At 33.0% G+C, this 22,185-nt stretch overlaps 5 protein-coding genes across 9 annotated transcripts; 1 reads left to right on the top strand and 4 right to left on the bottom strand.

Annotated features, from left to right (window-relative positions):
- Positions 1-1,384: 1,384 nt before the first annotated feature.
- Positions 1,385-2,436, bottom strand: LOC123208556. 2 transcript variants are annotated; one of them, XM_044626089.1, is made up of 4 exons: positions 2,030-2,436; positions 1,849-1,959; positions 1,687-1,776; positions 1,385-1,597 (listed from the first exon to the last, which is right to left on the bottom strand). In XM_044626089.1, exons 1-4 carry the CDS (start codon positions 2,270-2,272, stop codon positions 1,523-1,525), a joined length of 519 nt encoding a protein of 172 aa, XP_044482024.1. In that variant the 5' UTR covers positions 2,273-2,436; the 3' UTR covers positions 1,385-1,522. The 2 variants fall into 2 exon arrangements, with proteins under 2 accessions (XP_044482024.1, XP_044482025.1); XM_044626090.1 differs by having other exon boundaries at positions 1,696-1,776; positions 2,030-2,434.
- A 1,589-nt stretch (positions 2,437-4,025) lies between these two features.
- Positions 4,026-6,783, bottom strand: LOC123201968 (phosphopantetheine adenylyltransferase-like). 2 transcript variants are annotated; one of them, XM_044617656.1, is made up of 6 exons: positions 6,461-6,783; positions 6,304-6,375; positions 5,552-5,611; positions 5,145-5,239; positions 4,635-4,704; positions 4,026-4,543 (listed from the first exon to the last, which is right to left on the bottom strand). In XM_044617656.1, the coding sequence occupies exons 1-6, from the start codon at positions 6,578-6,580 to the stop codon at positions 4,304-4,306; spliced, it is 657 nt and encodes a 218-aa protein (XP_044473591.1). In that variant the 5' UTR covers positions 6,581-6,783; the 3' UTR covers positions 4,026-4,303. The 2 variants fall into 2 exon arrangements, with proteins under 2 accessions (XP_044473591.1, XP_044473598.1); XM_044617663.1 differs by lacking the exon at positions 5,145-5,239 and having other exon boundaries at positions 5,535-5,611.
- A 627-nt stretch (positions 6,784-7,410) lies between these two features.
- Positions 7,411-12,507, top strand: LOC123209725 (histone deacetylase 9). Of its 2 annotated transcripts, none has more exons than XM_044627853.1 (14): positions 7,411-7,567; positions 7,900-8,012; positions 8,105-8,222; positions 8,307-8,381; positions 8,502-8,721; positions 9,296-9,359; positions 9,455-9,547; positions 9,644-9,766; positions 9,876-9,992; positions 10,074-10,164; positions 11,023-11,093; positions 11,335-11,433; positions 11,993-12,059; positions 12,192-12,507. In XM_044627853.1, the coding sequence occupies exons 2-14, from the start codon at positions 7,938-7,940 to the stop codon at positions 12,272-12,274; spliced, it is 1,296 nt and encodes a 431-aa protein (XP_044483788.1). In that variant the 5' UTR covers positions 7,411-7,567; positions 7,900-7,937; the 3' UTR covers positions 12,275-12,507. The 2 variants fall into 2 exon arrangements, with proteins under 2 accessions (XP_044483788.1, XP_044483789.1); XM_044627854.1 differs by having other exon boundaries at positions 9,644-9,752; positions 9,943-9,992.
- A 264-nt stretch (positions 12,508-12,771) lies between these two features.
- LOC123204435 lies at positions 12,772-15,135 on the bottom strand. Of its 2 annotated transcripts, XR_006499561.1 has the most exons (5): positions 14,633-15,130; positions 14,404-14,539; positions 14,244-14,311; positions 14,088-14,186; positions 12,775-13,116 (listed from the first exon to the last, which is right to left on the bottom strand). XR_006499561.1 is itself a non-coding variant. In XM_044621089.1 (4 exons), the coding sequence occupies exons 1-3, from the start codon at positions 15,022-15,024 to the stop codon at positions 14,259-14,261; spliced, it is 597 nt and encodes a 198-aa protein (XP_044477024.1). In that variant the 5' UTR covers positions 15,025-15,135; the 3' UTR covers positions 12,772-13,116; positions 14,088-14,258. The 2 variants fall into 2 exon arrangements, 1 of the variants encoding a protein (XP_044477024.1); XM_044621089.1 differs by having other exon boundaries at positions 12,772-13,116; positions 14,088-14,311; positions 14,404-14,555; positions 14,633-15,135.
- A 490-nt stretch (positions 15,136-15,625) lies between these two features.
- Positions 15,626-21,198, bottom strand: LOC123201891 (serine/threonine-protein kinase D6PKL1-like). The gene is made up of 3 exons (XM_044617470.1): positions 20,784-21,198; positions 17,771-19,705; positions 15,626-16,834 (listed from the first exon to the last, which is right to left on the bottom strand). Exons 2-3 carry the CDS (start codon positions 19,489-19,491, stop codon positions 15,973-15,975), a joined length of 2,583 nt encoding a protein of 860 aa, XP_044473405.1. The 5' UTR covers positions 19,492-19,705; positions 20,784-21,198; the 3' UTR covers positions 15,626-15,972.
- Between the last annotated feature and the right edge of the window lie 987 nt (positions 21,199-22,185).

Consider the following 22,185-nt stretch of genomic DNA (forward strand, 5'->3'; position numbering starts at 1 on the left):
CTAAAGATTTGAGAGTAAAATAATTACTTTTCAAAATTTAAAAACTTTGGGTAAAAAAAATTGTGAGGTCTTATGTGATGAAATTTTAATTTTTTTTTAAATGATAATTTCATTATTAATTTTGACTGAAATTTTCAACAAAAATTTGATTATAAATGAATATTTAAAATTTTAAAACTTTATAAATATATATATTTATCTTTGTACTAAAATTTGGACAAAAAATAATCCTTTGTGATGTGCTTGGTTGAGCCTTAAATCAAAACAGTCCTTGCCTACTTGTGAACTCAAACAACATAGTTTTATTTGTATTAAAAAATGAAGATAAATTCTTTTATATATATAATAAATAATTAAAAATGATATTAATTTAGGAAATTAATTAGAATTCTATTTTTAATGGTGCCTAAACAATTTTAACCAAATTTATATGAATTATACAGATATATCTAATATAATATCTATTTTATCTTAATATCTGATCTTAAGAATCCTATCCCCCCACACATTTTTTTCATTTAACATTTTATCTAAAATTCAGTAGAAACCAATTATAAATTACAAAAAATATAATTGTCAGTGGATGAAAATTATAAAATATGATTTATATGTAAAAAAAAAAAAAATTATTTTACTAAAGAATAACAAAATTTTTGTCAATAAAAAGGTTAGGTATGAAAAACTAGTTGTTATGATGGCGCTTAATCATTGTTTATCATGCTTAACTATTCAGCAGGCATAATCTTCATCACAAATTTTAGGGTTAGACATTTTGGTCACAAATTTAGGTCATTTTGATTAATTTCTCTATAGATTTAAAAATTATATGCTAAAATAATCAATAGTGTTGAAAATCTATAAATATGTTTTAGTTTCAATAAAATTATACATACTCATCCTGACTACATAACTGGGTATACACTTAATATATGTTATTATATGATTGGATGATTTTAATTAAGAATAAAGTAACACGTAATCATATGATAATACATATAAGTATGTACCGATTTATGTACTCAAAATAAATATGTATAATATTTTTTTTTTCTTTTGTATATTCTAATTATTTCCTCACTGATAATTAGAGGAACAGAGAATAGAACAGCTACCCAACTAGTGTAACATAATTAATATTAACAGTTGTGTTGTGGATAAACAAAACAATGATGGAATTGCTTTTCCAACTTCAATTGGTCAAAACAATGATGCAATTAGGTTGGGACATCAATTTTAAGATGCAGATTGATGGGTTGGTTTGTAACAAATAATAGAAAGTATTAATGGCTTCCAGTGCAACTTTACTTTCAAGACTAACAAGATGTGTCTCTGGTACTGTCAAACCTGTTGGATGTTTCTTTCCTAAATCAGCAAGACTCCACCATTGGACCACAATCAGAAGGAAAAATCAATACTCAAAAACAGAAATCCTTACAAATTAATGTAACAGATATAAGAAGATGATGATGATGATGATGATTCTAATTACATAACATGGAACCCAGTTGGCAGTTAGCACAGTTTATTTAAGGAGTTCAACGCTTTTGCTCAGCTCTTCAAGCTTCTTCATTCTCAGTTTCTCACTGTCGCTCACCAACTGGGAGAAAAAGAAAATCAACATGGATCAGAAACTGTCTATATGTACATATATGCTTAAGTGATCCAGAGACAAAGATGGGTATTTACTTTACTTACTTCCATCAGCTTGCTGACAAGTTGAGCCTTTTCCTTGTTCTTCTCGTTAAAAGCTTCAAGGGCCTCTCTGTATTCCCTCTCCTATAATCACAGTAAATTTATGTTCTGAATTTAAGAGACACTTAGATGATTCGTATGAAAGCTAGAAATTACCTTCTTCTGGCAGCTTTGGCCCAGAGGCTTCAAGTCCCTGTTAACTGTATCAATTTTCTTACGTACAACTGAAACTTCCTTCATCACCGGATCTGTCAAAGCTTCAAGCTCCTGTTAAAATTCATCAGCAAAGATTATCTCATTAGCAAGAAACAAACATAGAATTTACTGAACAACTCACTTCTCGAATCTCAGCTAAGCGTCTAGTTGCTTCTTCAGCTTTTCCCAGTTGAGCTTGGACTTTATCTCTCACTTCCATCTTCTTCTTCTCAATCTCTTCTTCTTTAGCTCGAAACAAAGCCAATGCGGATCTTGACATCTCCTCCTCTTTGTCATCTCTACCAGGACTTCCATTGGAACTGATTAGTCCAGAGTTCTTAATCCGTTGAATCTGAGACTGTTGCTGCTCCTTCGGTGTAGCCATTGTTGTATGGACAGAGACCTTTTGTGCAATCTCTTCTTTTGTTTCTGGTAGATCTTTTCTCTTTAGAATGATGGCTCTCTTTCTGTTCTGGTAGTAGGTGAATGTAAACCAGACTGGCTTTAAAGAAATGGAAGCTAAATTCCTTACTCTGACCAAAATTATATTAACATTCATCAGAAATGACCAAAATGCCTTTGCTGCTTTATAATAATGAAAGTTAGGAGAAGAATTTCACCTCAATCATCTTTTTAACTTTACTTTAACATCCTTCTTCATTATACTTTCTTTTTTTGGGTGTATTGAAATTTAATTTTTCTAGTTTGGAGAGACAAGTTATTTGTAACTCATTCCCCTATGTTAAAAGGATATCCAAATGGACCTCATTTGTTAGGTAGCTTCTTCATAAGTCATTTAACTTCACAATTTGGTATTACTTGTTTAATAAAATTATAAATATAAGCAAATCATATTAACTTATTTATATCATCTGAAATGTTAGTTTGTGATTGGGCAACCTCATTATTTCTTTTTTCTTTTATTTTAAAACAATCAAATTAAATATTACTATATTAAGTTAAATAAATAAGTTTGTATACGAAATGTTACTCAATCAATAAGCCCATTACAAATATGAAATTTGTGTATAATATAATTTTGTTTGATTATGATGACATGATTTATGGTGATATTTAATGGTTGAAAGTATTTTTGGCAAGTCTTCCCTTTCAAGAAGAGAAGAGTGGTGCTTTGCCCGCAAGTTTTGATTGTGGAGTGGATGGTAAGGCCTCACCTACACAACAAATGAATCACAACCTTAGTGGGCAAGACATAAATCTTCCTTTTTATTAGCCTTCCAGCTTGGATTTGTAACATAGAATCGTTGCTTTGACCTTTTCCCCCTTTTCTAATCACATTTTACTATTGGAAGATTTCCCATTTGGATCTCTAACTCGTCTTTTTCTTAATAATTTTCTCCATTCATTTTGCTTAAAAATAACAAAAACGTTAAGAATAGTGAAGAATTTGATTAGAACTTAATGTGGGTTGTCTTGAAGCCTCAAGTGGCAATTATATACATTTAGTTTGTTAGAGGGTGGGTTTGCTTGTTCTCTCTTCTCCAATCATAAATCATACAGCTATATTCAATTAATAAATAAAATAAACTAACTTTTCACCCTTTTGTATCTTAATTCAAAGTGTAAGTGGACCATATTACATTGACAGATATGTCACTAACCCCACTTGGATCCCACACTCGTGGAAATCTTTTGAAACCAAAATTTGCCCATGCTTGTATAAAACTCAATCTGAAATGAGTATCTCTGCATTCAAATAGTAAATTATATTCCGATTCCCAGGTTGAATATGGCTTTTTGGTTGTGGGATCTGGGCAGTTCAAGGAAGCAAGAGTAAATTTCACGTTTTAAAAGTACGTAAAATTAGTATTAATGTATATTGTGGCGTTCCAAAGCGGAATGTGGTCAAGTCTGCCTACAATAACGTTTAATTTGGGGCCCTTTGCTTCTTTTTGCTTTCTCTTTTCCATCGTTCATGTATTAGAAGAATCATGTTCTTCATTATGCTTGCATTTTGTGGGCAGTGTAATTGTAATTAAAGCCTCGGTGGAATTTATTAACGGCTTTATCACGTGATGTGAATCACTTTATCAACCTAACTCTAATATTTTAGGTACTTAAAAGTCTTAAACCCGTGATTAAAGTTGAATAAATAAGTCACGCTAGAGTCACAGAAGGAAAAAGGAAAGAGGCGTGTCCCTTTATAACAAATATATGAAAGTTTTACACCTAAATTACCTGCTCTAGTGGTTATTGGTCTAATGATTGTGCATCAGAGATTGCTTGTCTAACGAAGTTGGACAGGATTCTCCGGCATAAAAAAAAAGAAAGTTGTTCTAGATAAAAACCATTAACTCATGCTGCATTTTTACAATGACAACTCCTGAATCCAAACAGATACTCCTTTAGCTGTTCCATCCTGTACTTCACAACTCAGCTTATATGCAGAATTCCTTCAATCCTTCTGTGTCCCAAATTTATTCTGTAGGCTGTTGTTCTCAGCCTTGAGCAGTTCTTTTTCAGCCTTCTCATCCCTAAGTTGTTCTCTTTTGGCCTTCTCAGCCTCAAGCGGTTCTTTTTTGGCCACCTCAGTAAGCTGTTCCTTTTTGGCCTTCTCAGACTCAAGCTTCCTTAAGGTTGTTGAACTTAGTTTATCCCCAGTGGATCCTTCAGAAACTAGATCCACAACTTCAATCTGTACATCATTCTCAATGCTAAAGTTTATTCTTCAAAAAAGCTGCTAAGGACATGTAGATAAAATTATTGACACAAACTGAAACTAAAACCTTAAGCTGTGAGAGAATTTTATCAGCTCTCTTCTTATTAACTGACATGCCACCAGGTAATGTCTCTTTGCTGCCAGAATATCAAACACAATAGTCAAGAATATTTCAACTACAACTTTCTTCTGAGATAAAAGATTATCATACTTACGGAATTTGGGGCAACCAGATAAATCTTTCATTTTATTCTATATCTATTATTACTGGAACTCCCAAATCAAGATGAATAGACATCAGACAACAAAAAACTGAAGACAAATAAGACTCACTAAATTGATTCAGGGATTTTGAACATTAACGCAAGTAATAAATTATTTACAAGTATTCATACATTTAAATGAATTCAAATACCCATACATGTCAAAAGCTTAAGAAAACAAGATATTGGGGACTCATTTTTCATATACAAGTGAATACGACAACTGTTTAAGAAATTTGAAAGAAAAAAAAAAAAAGATCTGCTACACAACCTAAAAGTAAGATGTCAAAGAGAAAGAGTAAGCAATAACATACCTGACAATAATTGCTTCTAAATTTTCATCAATAATTGAAGGGCCATAAGGATCGGTAATGGGTTCAGCTTGCACTTTAAGCTCTGGTTTAATAGACTAAAATTTTTTCAGGAAAAAGAAAATTAAAAGGATCAATTCTAGAGCACATACAAGGGGAAAGGTTCATACACATTGACCATGCCAAAGGAAATCAAATAAGAACACCACATAAATATTTCATTTAAAATCGCAGGGCCTAAGTCTATGCGTTTCACCACCAGCCAAGCCCACAAGGCAAGTCTGACATAAATAAATCATTTGCCAGTTTGGAGTACTAGCATAAAATCACAAAACACAAGAACCCAGTATGTTTTTTTCTCGTTAAAATTGAGAACTGGAGCACAGAACATACTTCCTTGTACTGGATACCTTGATGTAATTTTCAACATTATGCATCCTTTCCTCAATGGACTGTATTAACTCAGGGAACTGCATATATGGGAACAAAGAACCAAAGCTTGACATATTAGAAGACAGCAGAAATAGACTTGTATCAAAAAATTGTTTCTCTCACAAATTAACAGATGAAATTGAAAGGCAATAATCATAAGAGTTCACATGGGAATTTATTTCAACAAATTAAAATGTAACCAGAAGTCATTATTAAAGAAGTTTTAGACAAGCCAATACTAGCAGCTGCTTGACCTGAATATTAAAAATAATAATAATTATGTGCCTTGACTAACTAATTTAAGGAAATAGTTCTAATAGCCATTCTGATTGGCTATTGCAACAAGATAAACTGTTATTGAATGCAAGTTTTTTTTTTTTTTGGTTAAGTAATGCAAGTTTCTAATAATAAGTAAATAACAATGCAGTTATAATAAAAATCATTTAATTCAATAAAATTTACATAAGCAAAACAACCTCATTGCCACTGGTCGTCCCAGCTTTTATCTGGAACTTTTAGAATCAAGATAAAAACGAAAGGAAAATTTCAAAACGTGACCGATGCTATCAACCAGCTAAGTCCTTTAAAAATGAATCAGAAATGAATTTATCGAAATTAGAAACTGAATTACATGCAATCAGTTCAAAGGTGAGTTAACACAACATATTTTAAGTCAACCCCTAAAAAGAAAGAGAAAAAATTAATGCTCAGAACTAAATTTAAATATGACCTGTTTGTTAGCCAACAGTGGACCGTCACAAACTCCGACAACGATACGATCCTTGGCCAGCTCCGCCGCTGCCTGGTTTTATTTCAAATAAAATACTTCTTGAAGTAAAGACTATGGTGATCACAATAATGAACATGTAAAAAAGAGAAAGAAATACCTTGAGAAAGAGGCGATGTCCGTCATGTAACCGGTCAAAGGTGCCGCCAAGAACAACGGCTTCGTATGAATTTGGCGGAGAAATCTTTGAATTCACAACAGATTCTTCCAATATCTCCATTTATTTAACAAAGAAGAAGAATACTCAAGCGTCGTTTTATCTTTTTCCGGTTTTCTAGTTGCATTGATTTAGGTCTACCAAATTCGTTAAGAGTTTCATGCTCCTCGAGGTAGGTAGCAGCTGACACAGTGAGCTCTCAACTGTCAAGATGCAGAATTCTGCGGGTAAGGAGACGGATCGGGTCATACAAGTCCTATCGCATTTGAATAGTATGGGCTCAAATTTGGGTTTAAAAAACATTTTAAAAGTCATTTAGTTCGAATTTAAATATTATTTTAATAATTTATCTTTTATTATTTTATTTAATTTATTAATGATTAATAATATTTTATTATTAATATTGATATAATAACTAATATAAAATAGTAATTTAATTATCATTTTTATTTTACATATTAAAAAATTATTACGGTATTTTGAATTTTATTATAATTATATTATTATTTATTAATTTTTTAAAATAAAAATAATTTTATTTTTAATTAATATAATAAATAATTTAAAAATAATTAAATAAAATAATTTATTAGTATTTTTTATTATCTTTAATCAAATAATAATTATTTATATTTATTAAATTTTATTAAATATAATAATTTTTTTATTTAATAATTTTTCAGCTACTCTTTAAATAATTTTTTTATTTTAATAATAAAATATTTTTCGATCAAATGCTCAAAAAATAGGACAACTGCTGGGTTGGGTTAAACTGGCTGAGTAGCGCACGATACGACATCGTTTGAATCACAAAACTAGCTGGGCACTAGCACGTTATTCATAGGAATCTGGTTGGAGAGGAGAACTATACGGCATCGTTTTAACTGATCCCGAGTTCCGACGCTTTTATACTCACGTCCGTGACGTCCCTTTTCCAGAATCCAAATAGTATCAATGATGCAATTGTCATTATAGTCTCAGCTAGCCATCAAACTCGTCCTCTGTACCGCTAACATGCGCTCAAAGACAAAATCGCCTACTTCTATGACGGTAAAGTTCTTTCCTCGCATTTTCTCTTTGTCAATTTCATTGAAACTAAACCCTAGCCATACTTTAGTTCGCCTTACCCAGCATTTTGCTTTACTGTTTATATGCCTCGCATGTTCTGAAGCCAAAATCAATTAATTAGTTCCAATTTAAACGTTAGTAACTAGCGCGCATGGGCAATTACAGTTTTATAGAGACTCATGATTTATATTTTATGTTTTTCTTAATCAGATTGATTTAAGTGTCGCAACTAGTCATATATCAATTTTTTTTTTTTTTTGTGTATGTGGAGTTAAATATGTTATTGATTATGTGAGGGTTGACGGTTATTGCAGGAGATGTGGGTAGTGTGTACTTTGGGCCTAACCATCCTATGAAGCCACATCGGCTTTGTATGGCACACCATCTCGTTCTATCATATGAGCTTCACAAGAAGATGGAAGTTTATGTTAGTGACTTCTTCAATTTCTGCATGCTGGGTTAATTTCTTGTACAGGAACATGTAGTTTATTTAACTGTCTTTTTTTTTTTTTTTTGTAGCGTCCCCACAAGGCCTACCCTGTGGAGCTTGCACAGTTCCATTCTGCTGAGTATGTTGAATTCTTACACCGGATTACCCCTGACACTCAACATTTGTTCTCACATGAATTAGCTAAATGTATGACCTTTTTTATTAGATTTTGGGATTAATTTTTAGGTCTTTTTGTTGCAAATTTAAGTAGTTTGTTTCTACTATTCTCAGATAATCTTGGAGAAGATTGCCCTGTCTTTGAAAACTTGTTCGAATTTTGTCAAATTTATGCTGGTGGGACAATAGGTAATTTGAACTTATGTTGTTGCTGTTAAACTTAGTCACCATCTTTTTATATAATTTTAGGTAAAAGATACATTTACCTTTTATCTCAAGAGCTAACTACATATTGTCACTTTCTCATAGATGCTGCACGTAGATTAAACAATCAGCTCTGTGACATTGCCATAAATTGGGCGGGGGGGTTACACCATGCGAAGAAGTGTGAAGCTTCTGGTTTCTGTTACATTAATGACTTGGTCTTGGGGATCTTGGAGCTTTTGAAATACCATGCCCGTGTGTTGTATATTGATATAGATGTCCATCATGGAGATGGTGTTGAAGAAGCTTTTTATTTCACAGACAGGTAAGGAACTTCTGATTTGAACATGATCTTGATTAGAAATCAATGGTAAATCTGTGAGAAAGTTTAAACTTTTAAGCAGTTGTAGATAGCTGTGACAACAGTATTTTTTTATGACAAATGTAATGTATTTTAGATAAATTTACATGGTTGCCCATTTTTTAAAGTTATTTTATGCACCTTTTGTAGCTTCTAAGTTGCTGCAAGGAATCTTTTGCATGCATGATTCAACTCTTTGTCATCTTTTTGAAGTTTATAATGACATGTATGTGAAGATGATCTAGGTAATTGACATCATTAGGTATCTCAGAGACTCTGCCATCTTGATTGAGAAGGTTTTTTTAATGGAACAAAAATTTGTGTGGTTGCTTTTTTGCTTTTACTTTGTAGTTAGAAATCTCATCTTTATGGTTCTGAATGTAAGTTAATTGATCATTAAATAGTGCTGACTGAGTGCACTAAAGAAGCAAAACTTTAATTCTGAAGGTGATTACGTGAAAGAAAGGCATTAATATTCTCATGTGCTTGTTGTAATTCCTTTCTTCTGTTTTTAATTTGGAAAAGTTCACCGTGACAGGGTGATGACTGTTAGTTTTCACAAGTTTGGGGATATGTTCTTTCCTGGAACTGGGGATGTTAAGGTACTTTCAATGCCTTTCATTTTTTTTTTTTTTGTGGCGTTTCTATTTTCTAATCCATTATATTGAATTGATAAATAGAAATCATTTACATGAAGGAAATAGGAGAAAGAGAAGGCAAATATTATGCTATAAATGTCCCACTCAAGGATGGAATTGATGACACTAGCTTCACTCGGCTTTTCAAGACAGTAAGTTCTAACTCCAAGCTATTAATCACTCAATGATAGTTAGTTTTGGGTCGATTGTGTTAGAGTAACTTTTGTTTGCGTATACCTTTTTTTTAGATTATCTCCAAGGTTGTTGAGACATATGTACCGGGTGTCATAGTTCTTCAATGTGGGGCAGATTCTCTTGCTGGAGATCGCTTAGGCTGTTTCAATCTCTCCATTGATGGTGCATATATCTTTGTAATATATATATATATTTTTTAAATTCTTCTCAATTCATTGTTAAAATTTCGAGCATTTTTTTCCCTTTTTCTTCTGTCAAAGTCTTAAAATGTTCCTTGGTCTTAAGCTAGTTGGCAATGGTTCAATCGATTTTGTTGTTGTCAACTTTTCCTTTGTGGCAACACTTTTTGCAGGGCATGCTGAATGTGTTCGGTTTGTGAAGAAATTCAATTTGCCCTTGCTGGTATGTTCTTATTTGATTGAGTGATAGCATCAGTTTATTAGTATTGTAAACTTAATATAAAGAGGAACCTCTATCCTGCAGGTTACAGGAGGTGGGGGATACACAAAAGAAAATGTTGCTCGATGTTGGACTGTTGAAACAGGAGTACTTTTGGATACAGAGCTTCCCAATGGTAAGCTAAGATGACTTGATCTGTTCTTTCAATTTAATGCTTCTTTTGCAGGCCATGCTATGGTGCAATTTAATTTTATTCTTTTAATGTCAATGTGTTATGATATGTTATTTTGTCGGATATAATTTACAGTCTTTAATAGCAAATTTTGGTTAATAAATTGAGTAGGCACTATAAATTTCTTTTATTTTGTTGATGCCTTTGCAAGATTTAAACAATGTTGAAAGATTTTGTTTTTTGTATGATGAACAAGATTTACATATAATTTACATGAAATGATCAGACAGGGCTGCATTATAATGGTAGTCAAAATGTAATATATTTGATCTGGTTCCACTTGGCTGTTTAAGAAGGTGGGAAACCTGAGTCGCTTTGGGGTATTAGAATTTAGTTTAGAAGGTTAAGTTGTACTATTGAAATATCTTGGATCAACTAGTAGGAACTTTTTAGTAAATTTTAAACCATGTGGTAAACTTTTAAAGCTGTAGAAAGTGTCCAGATTCTTATTGGTCTCTCCATGTTGCTGGTGGTGCATGCGCTTTTTACTGAAGAGAACTCATTCTTCACATGTAATTGTTTACAATTGAAAAATAAAATAAAAGGGCTAATTGCCGGGAGCTTAGGTGGAAATAAGTTCTCATATTGAGATTTAGAGCAATTTAGGATTATTTCTGTTCTGCATGTTTAAAAGGCGATGTGTATTATGATTTTCAATTGCTTTCAATTGATGTTTGACATATTCATACTGCTTGATTGCTTTACTGAAAATGGCCTTATCTTGATGGCATATCCCCTTTTTGTTTTAAGAATTTAGTTTTTTTGTATTCTGAAACTGCTACTAATTTGATGTTTTTGCAGAGATCCCAGAGAATGAATACATCAAGTATTTTGCCCCTGAATGTTCATTGAGGATTCCAACAGGGCATATAGTATGTAATTTCTAAGTAATTGGCATGTTTTATATTACTTCACTTATCAAGCTCTTCTCCTTATTGATGAATTTATATAATGAGCGTTTTGAGTACATGTAATGGTATAAGTTGACTTTAACAAGAGCAGATTAGTGGGAGCAAGTTTGTGAAATTACAAAGATCATTATGATGTTTGTGTTCAACAGTAACCTCTGAACAGCTTCCTGATTATCTTTCTTTATTTTCATTGATCAAGCAGGAGAATTTGAATAGCAAATCATATCTTAGCACAATAAAAATGCAAGTATTGGAAAATCTTCGGTGCATCCAACATGCTCCAAGTGTTCAAATGCAGGAGGTGAGCAGTATTTCAATAGCTGCTGAACAAATCCACTAATTGTTAAAGCCAATGTATTTGTACCATCTTAAGTATTGCCACTTGTGCTTGGGTTTACATCTTTTGGAAAGTTCTTATTTACTCTTGAACTAGGCAAGTGACAAAATCTTGTGTTACATGCACTTTTACATTGATACTTCATTAATACATCATTCATCAACTTTGCACACTCGTTTTCCCTTAGAATAGCTTTGACCCAAACATTGGCCTGATCTATCCATCTAGTTGCCATGGTGGATACCATCAAAATAGTTTTTAATATTTCACTGCATCTGAAATTTTGATCCATTCTTTACATATTCCTGATGATCCAAATATGGAGCTCATGTCAAGACTGCAGTCATTTCCAATTAACAAATATGTTTCTGTGTAAATCTTTTGTAAGACAGACTCTTTCAGGTTGACCTAAAACTTTGAATTGCTATTGATTTGGATGACAACTTATTTGCTGTCTGCAGCTAATGCTATGGTATTTAGTTTATAATTTTGTTGTTCTAATGGCATTAATTTGTGTTGCAAGGTTCCACCTGACTTCTATATTCCTGATTTTGATGAGGATGAGCAGAACCCTGATGAACGAGTGGATCGTAAGTGAAATCCTCAAAATTTTTTGCATCTCTACTCCTGGGTTCTTGCGCTTGAATATATATCCATTTGATTTGTGAAATTTCCTTTCTATTATGGCTAATTTTTTCTTCCGGTAAACAATGTGTTTGTAGAGCACACTCAAGACAAGCAAATCCAACGTGATGATGAATTTTATGAAGGAGACAATGATAATGATCACATGGAGGTTGGGTAAACTAGAGCAAAACACTCATTGTTTCCTTTTTGATAGATTGTTTTGGTCAATCTTAGCAACATTTGGTTTCAGTATTTGAGGGACTGATGTATTTAAATTACAAATTTTGGCCAAATCATGTTGTAAGTGTTAAGGGTTATCACATGTATCTGCTTATATTGTCAGCTGAATTGTTTTTAACTAGTCAAACTTCCAGTTCTAGTGATAACACAGACATAGCTTTATTTCTTGAATTTAGCAAAATTAAATAATCAGTGGCTTTAACTTTGCAAAAATTTCCAAGTATCTTAGAATTGAAATTCTTGGATGAACAGTGGACAAATGAGTGTAACCAATCACTTTGGTCTCAATAACCTTGATAGTAATAACAACATGGGCATTATTAAATTAAGAGTCAATGAGAAATTCTTGAAGATTATATTTTCCATTTAAGTTTGAGTGTAGAAATAAATTATTTGAAAATAATTATATAAATATTCATTAGCTCGTAACAATTTAATGTAAATATGATATAATTTCACAGTACTTGATCTTTTTCCTTCTGGCTTTGCAACCATGAACAATTTTTTTACTTTCATAGGCTAAAGGATGACTTGATGTAAATATAGGGAATACAATGTCAACTGAGGTCTTTTATATTACATGATGATGACTGTGGATGAATGTAACTTGTTCAGATCACTACTAAAACATTATGCAGTAAAAGAATAAATGCTCACCAAGATTAACCCCAACAGCATATAGCAACTTCCAACCAGGAGTTTCAGAATTTAAACAGGATTGTTCTCGGCCACAATGCTGTCCAACAATGACTCACAACTATCTTCAAGTAAATCTAAAACCTGCCATAACAAAAAATACCAAGTTGGGGGTCATTCTAAATTAAATAGAACCTATGAGAGCCCGCAATACTCAAATACTAGCAGAATCTTTAGAGTGTAACTAAATTTTTTTTCAGCTCAATTTCAGAAACTTATAATTTGAAGACCATATTACATTGCGCACATTAACATGGTACAAAATGCTGAAAACACCCAAAAATTGTTACAGGATGATGCATACTTCATTTAAATAAAGAATGTCCAAGTGGTGTCTTGGATATATAAATTAGAGGTCAATGCATTGTGGACGATTTAAGGCAACATCCTTTGTTTAAGGGAAGCCAAATATATCATGATGTAACTGATCATTTTTATACCAGGTAAGCACATCCATACAGAAGCCAGTATTGCTAAAGTGAAGACCTATCCATCTTTTAATTTCTAGACCAGGTAATGTAAAATCTTAATCCAGGCAGAGCTTAGGCAAAAAGTTATTCACAGGATAACGATTCAAGATAGGAGATAAATATGGATTGGATCAGCTAGATTAGCTACTCCTTTGTCTGAGGGAATTCTATACCAGCAACCATCGCTCTTCTGAGTTCTGTTATCATGCCATAGCTAGTTATGCTTTCATCACCACCACAACCAAAATATCATTCTCAGCAACGACTTATAATAACCAGAACTAATATGCCTCCAATGGGCGATCATAATACCCACATAAATAAACCCTCAAAACATGTCTGACAGGAAAAATTTTTGTTAAGCTACTAGAATAAACAAGCAGTTGTCATTATAAATCACAAGTGCCACAACTAATTCATAACATGTCTCAATTAATATATCATCATAATAAATGGCATGGCTGCATATCATTTATTCCAGCAAGTTTTCATCTCCTAAACATGCACAAAAAGAACTGAGGTATCTGCTCTTGCATATCACTTTTCATAATGTAACTGATGTATATTGAAATACACATATATTACCTTCTCAAAACCTTGGGGTCCGCCGTCGTACGGATCAGGCACTTCTGTTTCATCATGTTTCTTACAATAAGAGCACATTAACCTAACCTGCAACGTCGACTAACATAAAAGATGACACAACAATCCCAACCACACTTTACAAATTGAAAAGCTAACCTTTTTGTGTCCATCCTACGGGAGTGGTTCCTTAAATTTCCACCTATTAAAAGCACTCAATATATCCTCTTCACACAACATAGAGGACCATCCAAACCATCAATTCAAGCCGAAATGATTTTTTTTTTTAAATGAAAACAGCATCTTAATACCATTATACCTCTGTTTTGCTTGTCCATTGCAAGAATCAGATCAAAATCTTTGAAATCAGAAGGCTTGATTGGTCTTGAAATGGATGTTATCTCAATCCCACGCCGTTTTGCAGCCGCTCTCATTCTTGGGTCAGCCAAATCACCCTTCAATAAGAGTAAAGTAGCATGTAATTAAAGGATGATTATATCAATGCACTTTATACTCATAGAAAAACAGTATAGAATTAGCAGAAATACCTCATGGTAACCAATCGTGCCAGCAGAGTCAATGTTGAAGTTAGAATCAAGGCCCCTTTTTTTGACAATATCTCTAAACACACCCTCTGCAGCAGGACTTCTACAGCTGTTACCCAAGCACCCAAACAAAACAGAGAAGGGTTTGGTGGCTGAAGAAGCCATTGACGCTTTTGTTGAAGACCCAGATAAGGAAACAGTAGTGGGTTTAAGAATTTGATCAACTTTGATGAAAATATCGGTGCAGCGTTGCGTTGGCAGAAGAAGAGTGAGAAACGATGACGATAAACAGAAAGGATGGCAAATTCGTAAACTAGAAAACGCAGAAACTCTGAAGTGTGGTGGGAGTGGGAGTAATATGGAATGAAAGCGACGAAAGCCTCACTACTAATCATAAGGCCCCGCAAAAGTAAGGATGAATTGGCAAAAGTTCTGAATGGGGCCGCTGATTTGATTGAATCATAATAGTTAGTGGGTTGGATTTGAATGAATAATTACAGGCCTCTGATTTTGTTGGGATCAGGAAAGATGCGAATAAGTTAAGGCTTAGATTTTGGTCAAGCTTTTTCGAATTCGAAAATGAATTCAGTTTGAAAAAACCTGAAATAAATTCAGCTTAAGCTAATTCAAATTTAAGCTCTAATCTGAAAATTAAAAACTTTTTAACTCAATTTTTTGAAATATTCAACTCACTAAACCCAATAATTTTAAAAAAATTTAATACGAATAAACAAGGATGGTATTAAAACTCAATTCAAATTTAAACTTAATTCTTTTCTAATGAATCGAACTCAAACATTTTTAAGACAAACCGAAGCTTGGCTCGCTCAAGTCAAACCAAATTTAAGATCGAATCAACTCAAATCCAACCCAATAAATAAACATATAAATACAAAAAAAAAAAGACAATTATCTTATGAAATAAAACGAAAGAAGCTTGTAAGTCCCAGATTTCTCATCTCAAACAATGATCCAAATGTCACAGCCATAGAAACTTATCCCAAATTTCATGTCTCATAATCTTCCCGTTTCGGTAGGCAAACATTGTCCGTCAGGCACCGACATTGAAATATTTACAAAAGAAAACTCCCACTCAAAACCTGCTAAAAGCAAAGCAAAATTCGCAATTCCCAAAGAATCATGAATGTGAACCAAAACAGAATGGACACTAAATTTTGAGAGTTTATACTACTACTCTAGTATATATATTATATTATATCATGCTCGATTAACTTGCGGCTTTACACTATATGCTATGTATGTATCAGTTACAACAATGACAAATCTCAGTTCCCCAAAAAGAAAAGCAATCCTCTGCCCCTACCAGATTGTGCAAGTTTTGGCTAAAACATGTCAAACTCCACATTCTCTCCTGCAACCTGCAACTCCTCACACTTGATATTTTCCTTTTTCTGTGAAGCCATGGCCTGCGATGCAATAGCAGTATCACATGACTTAGGCAGCTCAGGGGGTGTTGCACACCGTATGAGAGCCCAATTAAGGCCTTCAAAAAAAGGATGTTGTTTTATTTCTGCAGCACCTTTCACAGATCCTAGTCGGTTATCAGGTTCCTTTACTAGTAGCCCTCTAATCAAGTCCCTTGCATGAAAGCTAACAACCGGGTAACCAGGGAACCTAAGGCTCTGTGATACCACATTTGATAGTGTCTCATCATTTGCTGATCCCTTGAAAGGGGTCCTTCCATATAATAGCTCATATAGAAATATTCCAAATGTCCACCAGTCAACAGCACTCCCATGACCCTCCCCCTTGATGATTTCTGGAGCCAAGTATTCATGTGTTCCAACAAAGGAGTTTGATCGGGCACTGGTTGGTTCCACTACAAGCTGTGGAAGTGGACTAACCTGAGCAGCTAAATCTGATTTTATCTTACGAGATTTTGCAGCAGCAACAGACAGAAGTCTAGGAGTGAAGCATGAGACTTGCCAGGATGGATGGAGGCAAAAAGGGTCGATGCAGCTAGATTCAGTGCATGGACTTGATGCCTTTTTTGTGGGTTCCGCAACAGGAGAAGATGATTTAAGCAACATAGGATTAACAGTACATCTGAGAGACAAATCAAAGTCCGAGAGCATGATGTGCCCATCTTCTCTAACCAGGATATTTTCTGGTTTTAAATCTCGATACACAACTCCAAGCATGTGAAGGTACTCCAATGCAAGAAGCACTTCAGCAACATAAAACCTGCAGAGATGACAAACCCAAATTACACCTGACAAGATCAATTGTTCGTGAGATAAAATACTGGATCCTCAATCATGTACTGGCTCCTAATTTTTTTACTGTAAGTTGATGAGGTTTAGCCTCCATTTATTCCAGTGGTATCTTGTTTGACCAGCGGTAGTTTGATCGACAGAAGAAAACCTAATAAAAAATAGTTCCACAACTATGTTCAACTCCATCTATATTCTGAATGACCAAATAGAACCACTTCATCTATCTGACAATTCAAAGACAAAATAGAACTATTTTCAGGACGACTAAAAAAATTAAAATACAAATGAAAAATTATAACTTTTTAGATATGAGGATAACATTACTGAAGGAAAAAGATTAAAAAAGTATACTTAAAGAAAATAAAATAGACAAAAAGTGGTGTGGATTAAGAGAAATGAGTGTATGATAAATTTTCTTTTAAAAAAAATTGGAGAAATTAGAAAAGTGTAATCATGAGACATTTTTAATATAATTATAAAAAACAATATATGGAAATAAGAATTTAGGTAAAATTAATAACATAAACTTCTTTTTCTAAAAATTTCACCAGGGCTGGAGCCCTGGGGAGCCTCCCCTCTGGTTCTTCCCCTCGGTGTCAAGCACTTTCCATCCATTTTAATGGGCAACAACCCATGAATAAGTAAATGATCTCCCAGAAAAATCCCTTAAATGTCTGCCTTAAGGTAAGGCTATTCAGTCCTTCAACAGATTCTGAGTTATTACTGACATTACAAAAACATTAAAGATAAATATGTCGCCTAGAACACAAAAAAAGAAAAAAAACACTTTTGAAGAAGCACGAAAATATGTTCACAATATTACCATATTGTGAACCCGGCTGATTTATAAAATATGTTCACAATTTATAAAATAACAAAAATAAGATGCATTAAAGTTTCAAACCTGGCTGATTGTTCAGAGAAGCATCGGCTGGGCTGCTTTTGCCGTAAAACATGCAAATCTCCACCTGGACAATACTCCATAACCAAGCATGAGAATTTCTCTGTTGTGAAATGAGAAAAGAGTGTAGGAAGGAATGGATGATCCAACATTTCCATTATCTCTCTTTCAGTTTGGGCCCTAGGCATTTTCTTCCGGCCCATCAAAAAGTCATTGTCCATCACTTTTAATGCAAATAAGCAGCTCGTACTAGTTAGCTCAGCAAGATAAACAGTCCCAATGTCACCACACCCAAGCTTCTTGATAAGCTTAAAGTGCCTTAAACCCAAGCATCCATGCTGCTTCTGAGCATGGCGAATGGCTTCCCACCTCAAGTCTTTTGACATGTGAGGCCTACTGCCACCACGACTAGATCCACTAAGAGTGCTATCCTCGCTAATGCTTGTGCTACTACTGTACTCACCAATGCTACTTTTTGAGCTTTGGGAGAATTCACCCTTTTCTCTTGACCTTGATGTTTCATCTGCTTTTGTCACTACAGCTTTAGTTCTGTTACCACTATTCAAACTGGATACCGGTTTGCTTGTACTTGTATCTGTTACATTTGAGATTACTTCAATGCTCATATTAGTACTGCTAGAAACCAGAGAATCTTTCACATTTTCTTTCCTTTCATTGTCCACAGTAGAGTTATGTGCATGGCTGTCCATACAACTTGTACTAGGACTTAGATCATTGTTAGCACTTCCATCACATAGATTTGAACTGCTGGATGCAGAAGCTGAATCCTGCTTTCCTTTTTTCTTTATAAAGCTCTTGTTCCGGAAGACTGGTTTGATTAGACGTGGACTATTGCTAACACATTTGTTCACAATATTACCAGCGCTGGAACTAGATAGAAAAGATCCAGGATTCAATTTGCCTTTTAGCTCCTTATCTGGCACAGCAGTGTTGACTGGAACCTCAAGTGGCGCAGAAGCTACATTTTCCACCTCCTGCACTTCCTTGCTGGCAACAGTGATGCATGAAGAACCTGTAGAAGTTTGTGTTTGAAGCTCTGGCCTTGATATTTCCTTCTCATTCTTAGTTACAAAAGGAACAACTGGATCCACTGATGGTACTTTGTTCATCACTGCCTTTGATGTCATTGGCATATCCAAGGCGGTAGATGGGTGAGTAGCTTGGTTAGAAGACTCTGATTTGGGTGCTTCAGGCATCTTCTCAGAAAAATTTGATGTGATTTTTTCGGGTACAAGAGAGATTTCAACTAAATTTCCTTTACCTTCATTCAGAGTTAGGCCAGATTCATTGGCCTCGACTACCACAGCCCTGTACAAACGCTTGATAGTTCCAGCTTCTGAGGGCCTCGAAGAACCTGATGGTTTTGACAATCGTTTCACAGCAGCCATCTCTGCAGCCTGAGAAATGCATAAGCCTCTAAGAGCCTGCTTCAAACTCACAGGCTCTGAAATTCCAATTCCTGATGTTTGAGATGAACCAACTCTAATTGGTCTTTTCAAAGCACTCTTCCTTAAAGCTTCCAGACCCCTAGCTGAAGTCCTAACATCGATGGCCTCAAAAAGACGATTAATATCATCCTCTATAGAATACTTATTTCCTGATTTTGGCAGACAATTTTTTTTTACTTTCTCATCTATACTCGAATTAATATCTAATCCTTCAGTTGACTCAACAATTTCACAGGTACTGGAGAATGTATCCATCTTTGTTGGATTCAATCAAACACTAGTAAAGAGAAAAAAAACCTGCACAAATTCACACTAACCCATCTCCAAAGAAGCATTTCGGAGATAAAGGTGCACAGAGTACAAAGAGAATGTCATATATCCAGCAAAGTTCACTTCTATCATACTGATTCCCAGATTTGAACGACCGATTAATATTCTTTCACTACTTTCAAAATGAAGCATTACAGTCCTGCCATGATAACCAAAATTAAAATGATTGAATAAATTAAGCTCACGCTTTCATTGTAACACAAGTACTTTTACACATTCCAAAGTACACTATTTGAGGTTAAACTTGGTTACAAATCCAAACTTGTATACAAAAATGATGGAAATTATTTAATTCATCAACTACAATCACATATTCAGAACAACTAAGTTGAACAAGCAGATATGATAAAAGACACAACTGCTCACTTAATTTTTTTTTAAGAAAAAAAGTTATCACGGATCCACCCAAACAACATCCGAAATGCCTTCCAAATAAAATATCTGGTCATGTGATTTCTATATAAACAGTGTACAACAAATGCTTGGACTCGTAACAACGACTAAAGCTTCAAACTTAAAAATAAATTTACAGCTCAGAAAACAGCTGAGTAAATTCGGTTGGAGCCCATCTTAAAAGCTCCTCGAAAAGTTAATTTCTAAAGTTCTGCACACTAAGAACCTTCAAAAAGATTCCAAATTTAATAACAAATATATTTAAGTTCGAAAACATACGCATAAAAATTCCGTCATCCCTTCAAGATTTTGCAGGTACACATGCCTGATACCGAGCCGATGTAAATATAAAATCATCCAGATCTTTTAAAACAATCTAAGAAATGCTAAAATGAAAAAAAAATTACTTTTTATCTGAAATCAGCTAAAAATGCAAAGACAATCCAAGAACCTTTTTTATTTTTGTATCAACTTGAATAGTTATTATCGTTTATTTATGATACAACACTGAGTTTAAAATATATTTATACATATAAAAAACGTACTATTTTTTTTCATTTTAAATTTATAAATTCTGGGAACTCGACTGATCATGAATTAAACGAAGACAAAAAAAATTCTTCAGAAGTCAAGAAAAAATTTCAAAAAATTTAGAACTTAACATAGTTATGAAGAATCATATAAATGAAAAAAAAAAACTATAAGTGAAGAAAGAAAGAAAGAACAGAAACAAAACAAGCAACCTCAAAAGTGGAAATTTTAATCAAAAGGAGAAACAGTAACAGCAACAGCAACAATAAGGGAAAGAGAAGGGAAAAGGGTACCTGAAAAGGAGCAGGACCGTTGGAAACAGCGAAACAAAGATGATAATCAATCAGAAGCCGAGAACACAAACATAAGGCCGCTATTGTTTATGAAGAGGAAGATTGAAAAAAAAAAAAAAACAAAAAGATAAAGTTCTTTAGGGTTAGGGCACGAGAGAGAGGTTGAGGAGTGAATGAAGAAAGAGAAGAAGAGAAAAAAAAGTAAGAAATGCAAATGCAAATCACGAGAAGTATAAGGTAGAGTAGTGTTTTGTCCAGCTAAAGCTACACCATGAATAGCAGCAATAACTGTTCTGTTCCGTGTTTTCTCTGAAATGGCGGAAAAATTATGCCCCCATTATACATTCAATGATGTGTATACGTAATACTGCTGCTCCTTCCCGTCAAACCATTCCTATTCTTATCCTCCTCCGCATCACGATGTACGGCATGACTGTTTTCCCTTTACTCCAAAGTTATTTCCTCACTACAACAAAATAGTTGTATAAAACCCAACATTTTTGGCCTTTACAAATATGAACAATTTTTTTTTTGAAGAATAATTGAATAATTTTGATGTGTCTTTTTAACAGAAAAAAAAAATCTTATCCAAATTAAGCTATTTAATTTAAACCCTAACTCGTTTAATCTTTAAGAAAATATTTAATTGAAGATAGATAAAAATTATTTTGATAATTTATTTTTTATTATTTATATTATTATGTTTAGTTTACATATAATAATACTTTTATTATTATATTTAGTTTACATGTAATAAAAGATTTTAATAATTTTTTATTATTAATGATAATGTGACATCTAATATAAGAGATATTCTTATTATCATTCTCTAATAATCTTGATTTTATTATAATTCATTAATTTTTAAAGATAAAAATAATCTGATTTTTAATTAATATATCAAGTAATATAAAAATATTTTAAAATAATATACTAATGTTTTTTATTATCTCAAATCAAATACAATAATTATTTATATCTATTAATTTTATTAAACATAATGATAATTTATATCTATTAATCTTTTAAATAATTTATTTTTACTGTATAATAAGATATTATTTAAACTAAACACATCGTAAATATTATCGAAAGAAATTTAAACCCATAACTTCTTTTACATAGTATCTTCTCTATTTTAACTCAAAATATAATAATATTATGTATATTTATTTTGAGTATATAAATAGATATATATTTGATATATATTATTATATAATTATATAATTTTAAATTAAATATAAAATAATATTTAATTATATAATAATATATATAAATATATATCAATTTATATATTTAAAATAAATATACATAAAATTGCTCCTCCAAAAATAACCCTTGGGGCTGTCGTGTACTGTATTGTTAAAGTGAAATCGACACAAAATCAATACAAATTGTGCAA

This window comes from Mangifera indica, chromosome 2 (genome assembly GCF_011075055.1).
Source record: "Mangifera indica cultivar Alphonso chromosome 2, CATAS_Mindica_2.1, whole genome shotgun sequence".
In the NCBI taxonomy this organism is placed as follows: domain Eukaryota; kingdom Viridiplantae; phylum Streptophyta; class Magnoliopsida; order Sapindales; family Anacardiaceae; genus Mangifera; species Mangifera indica.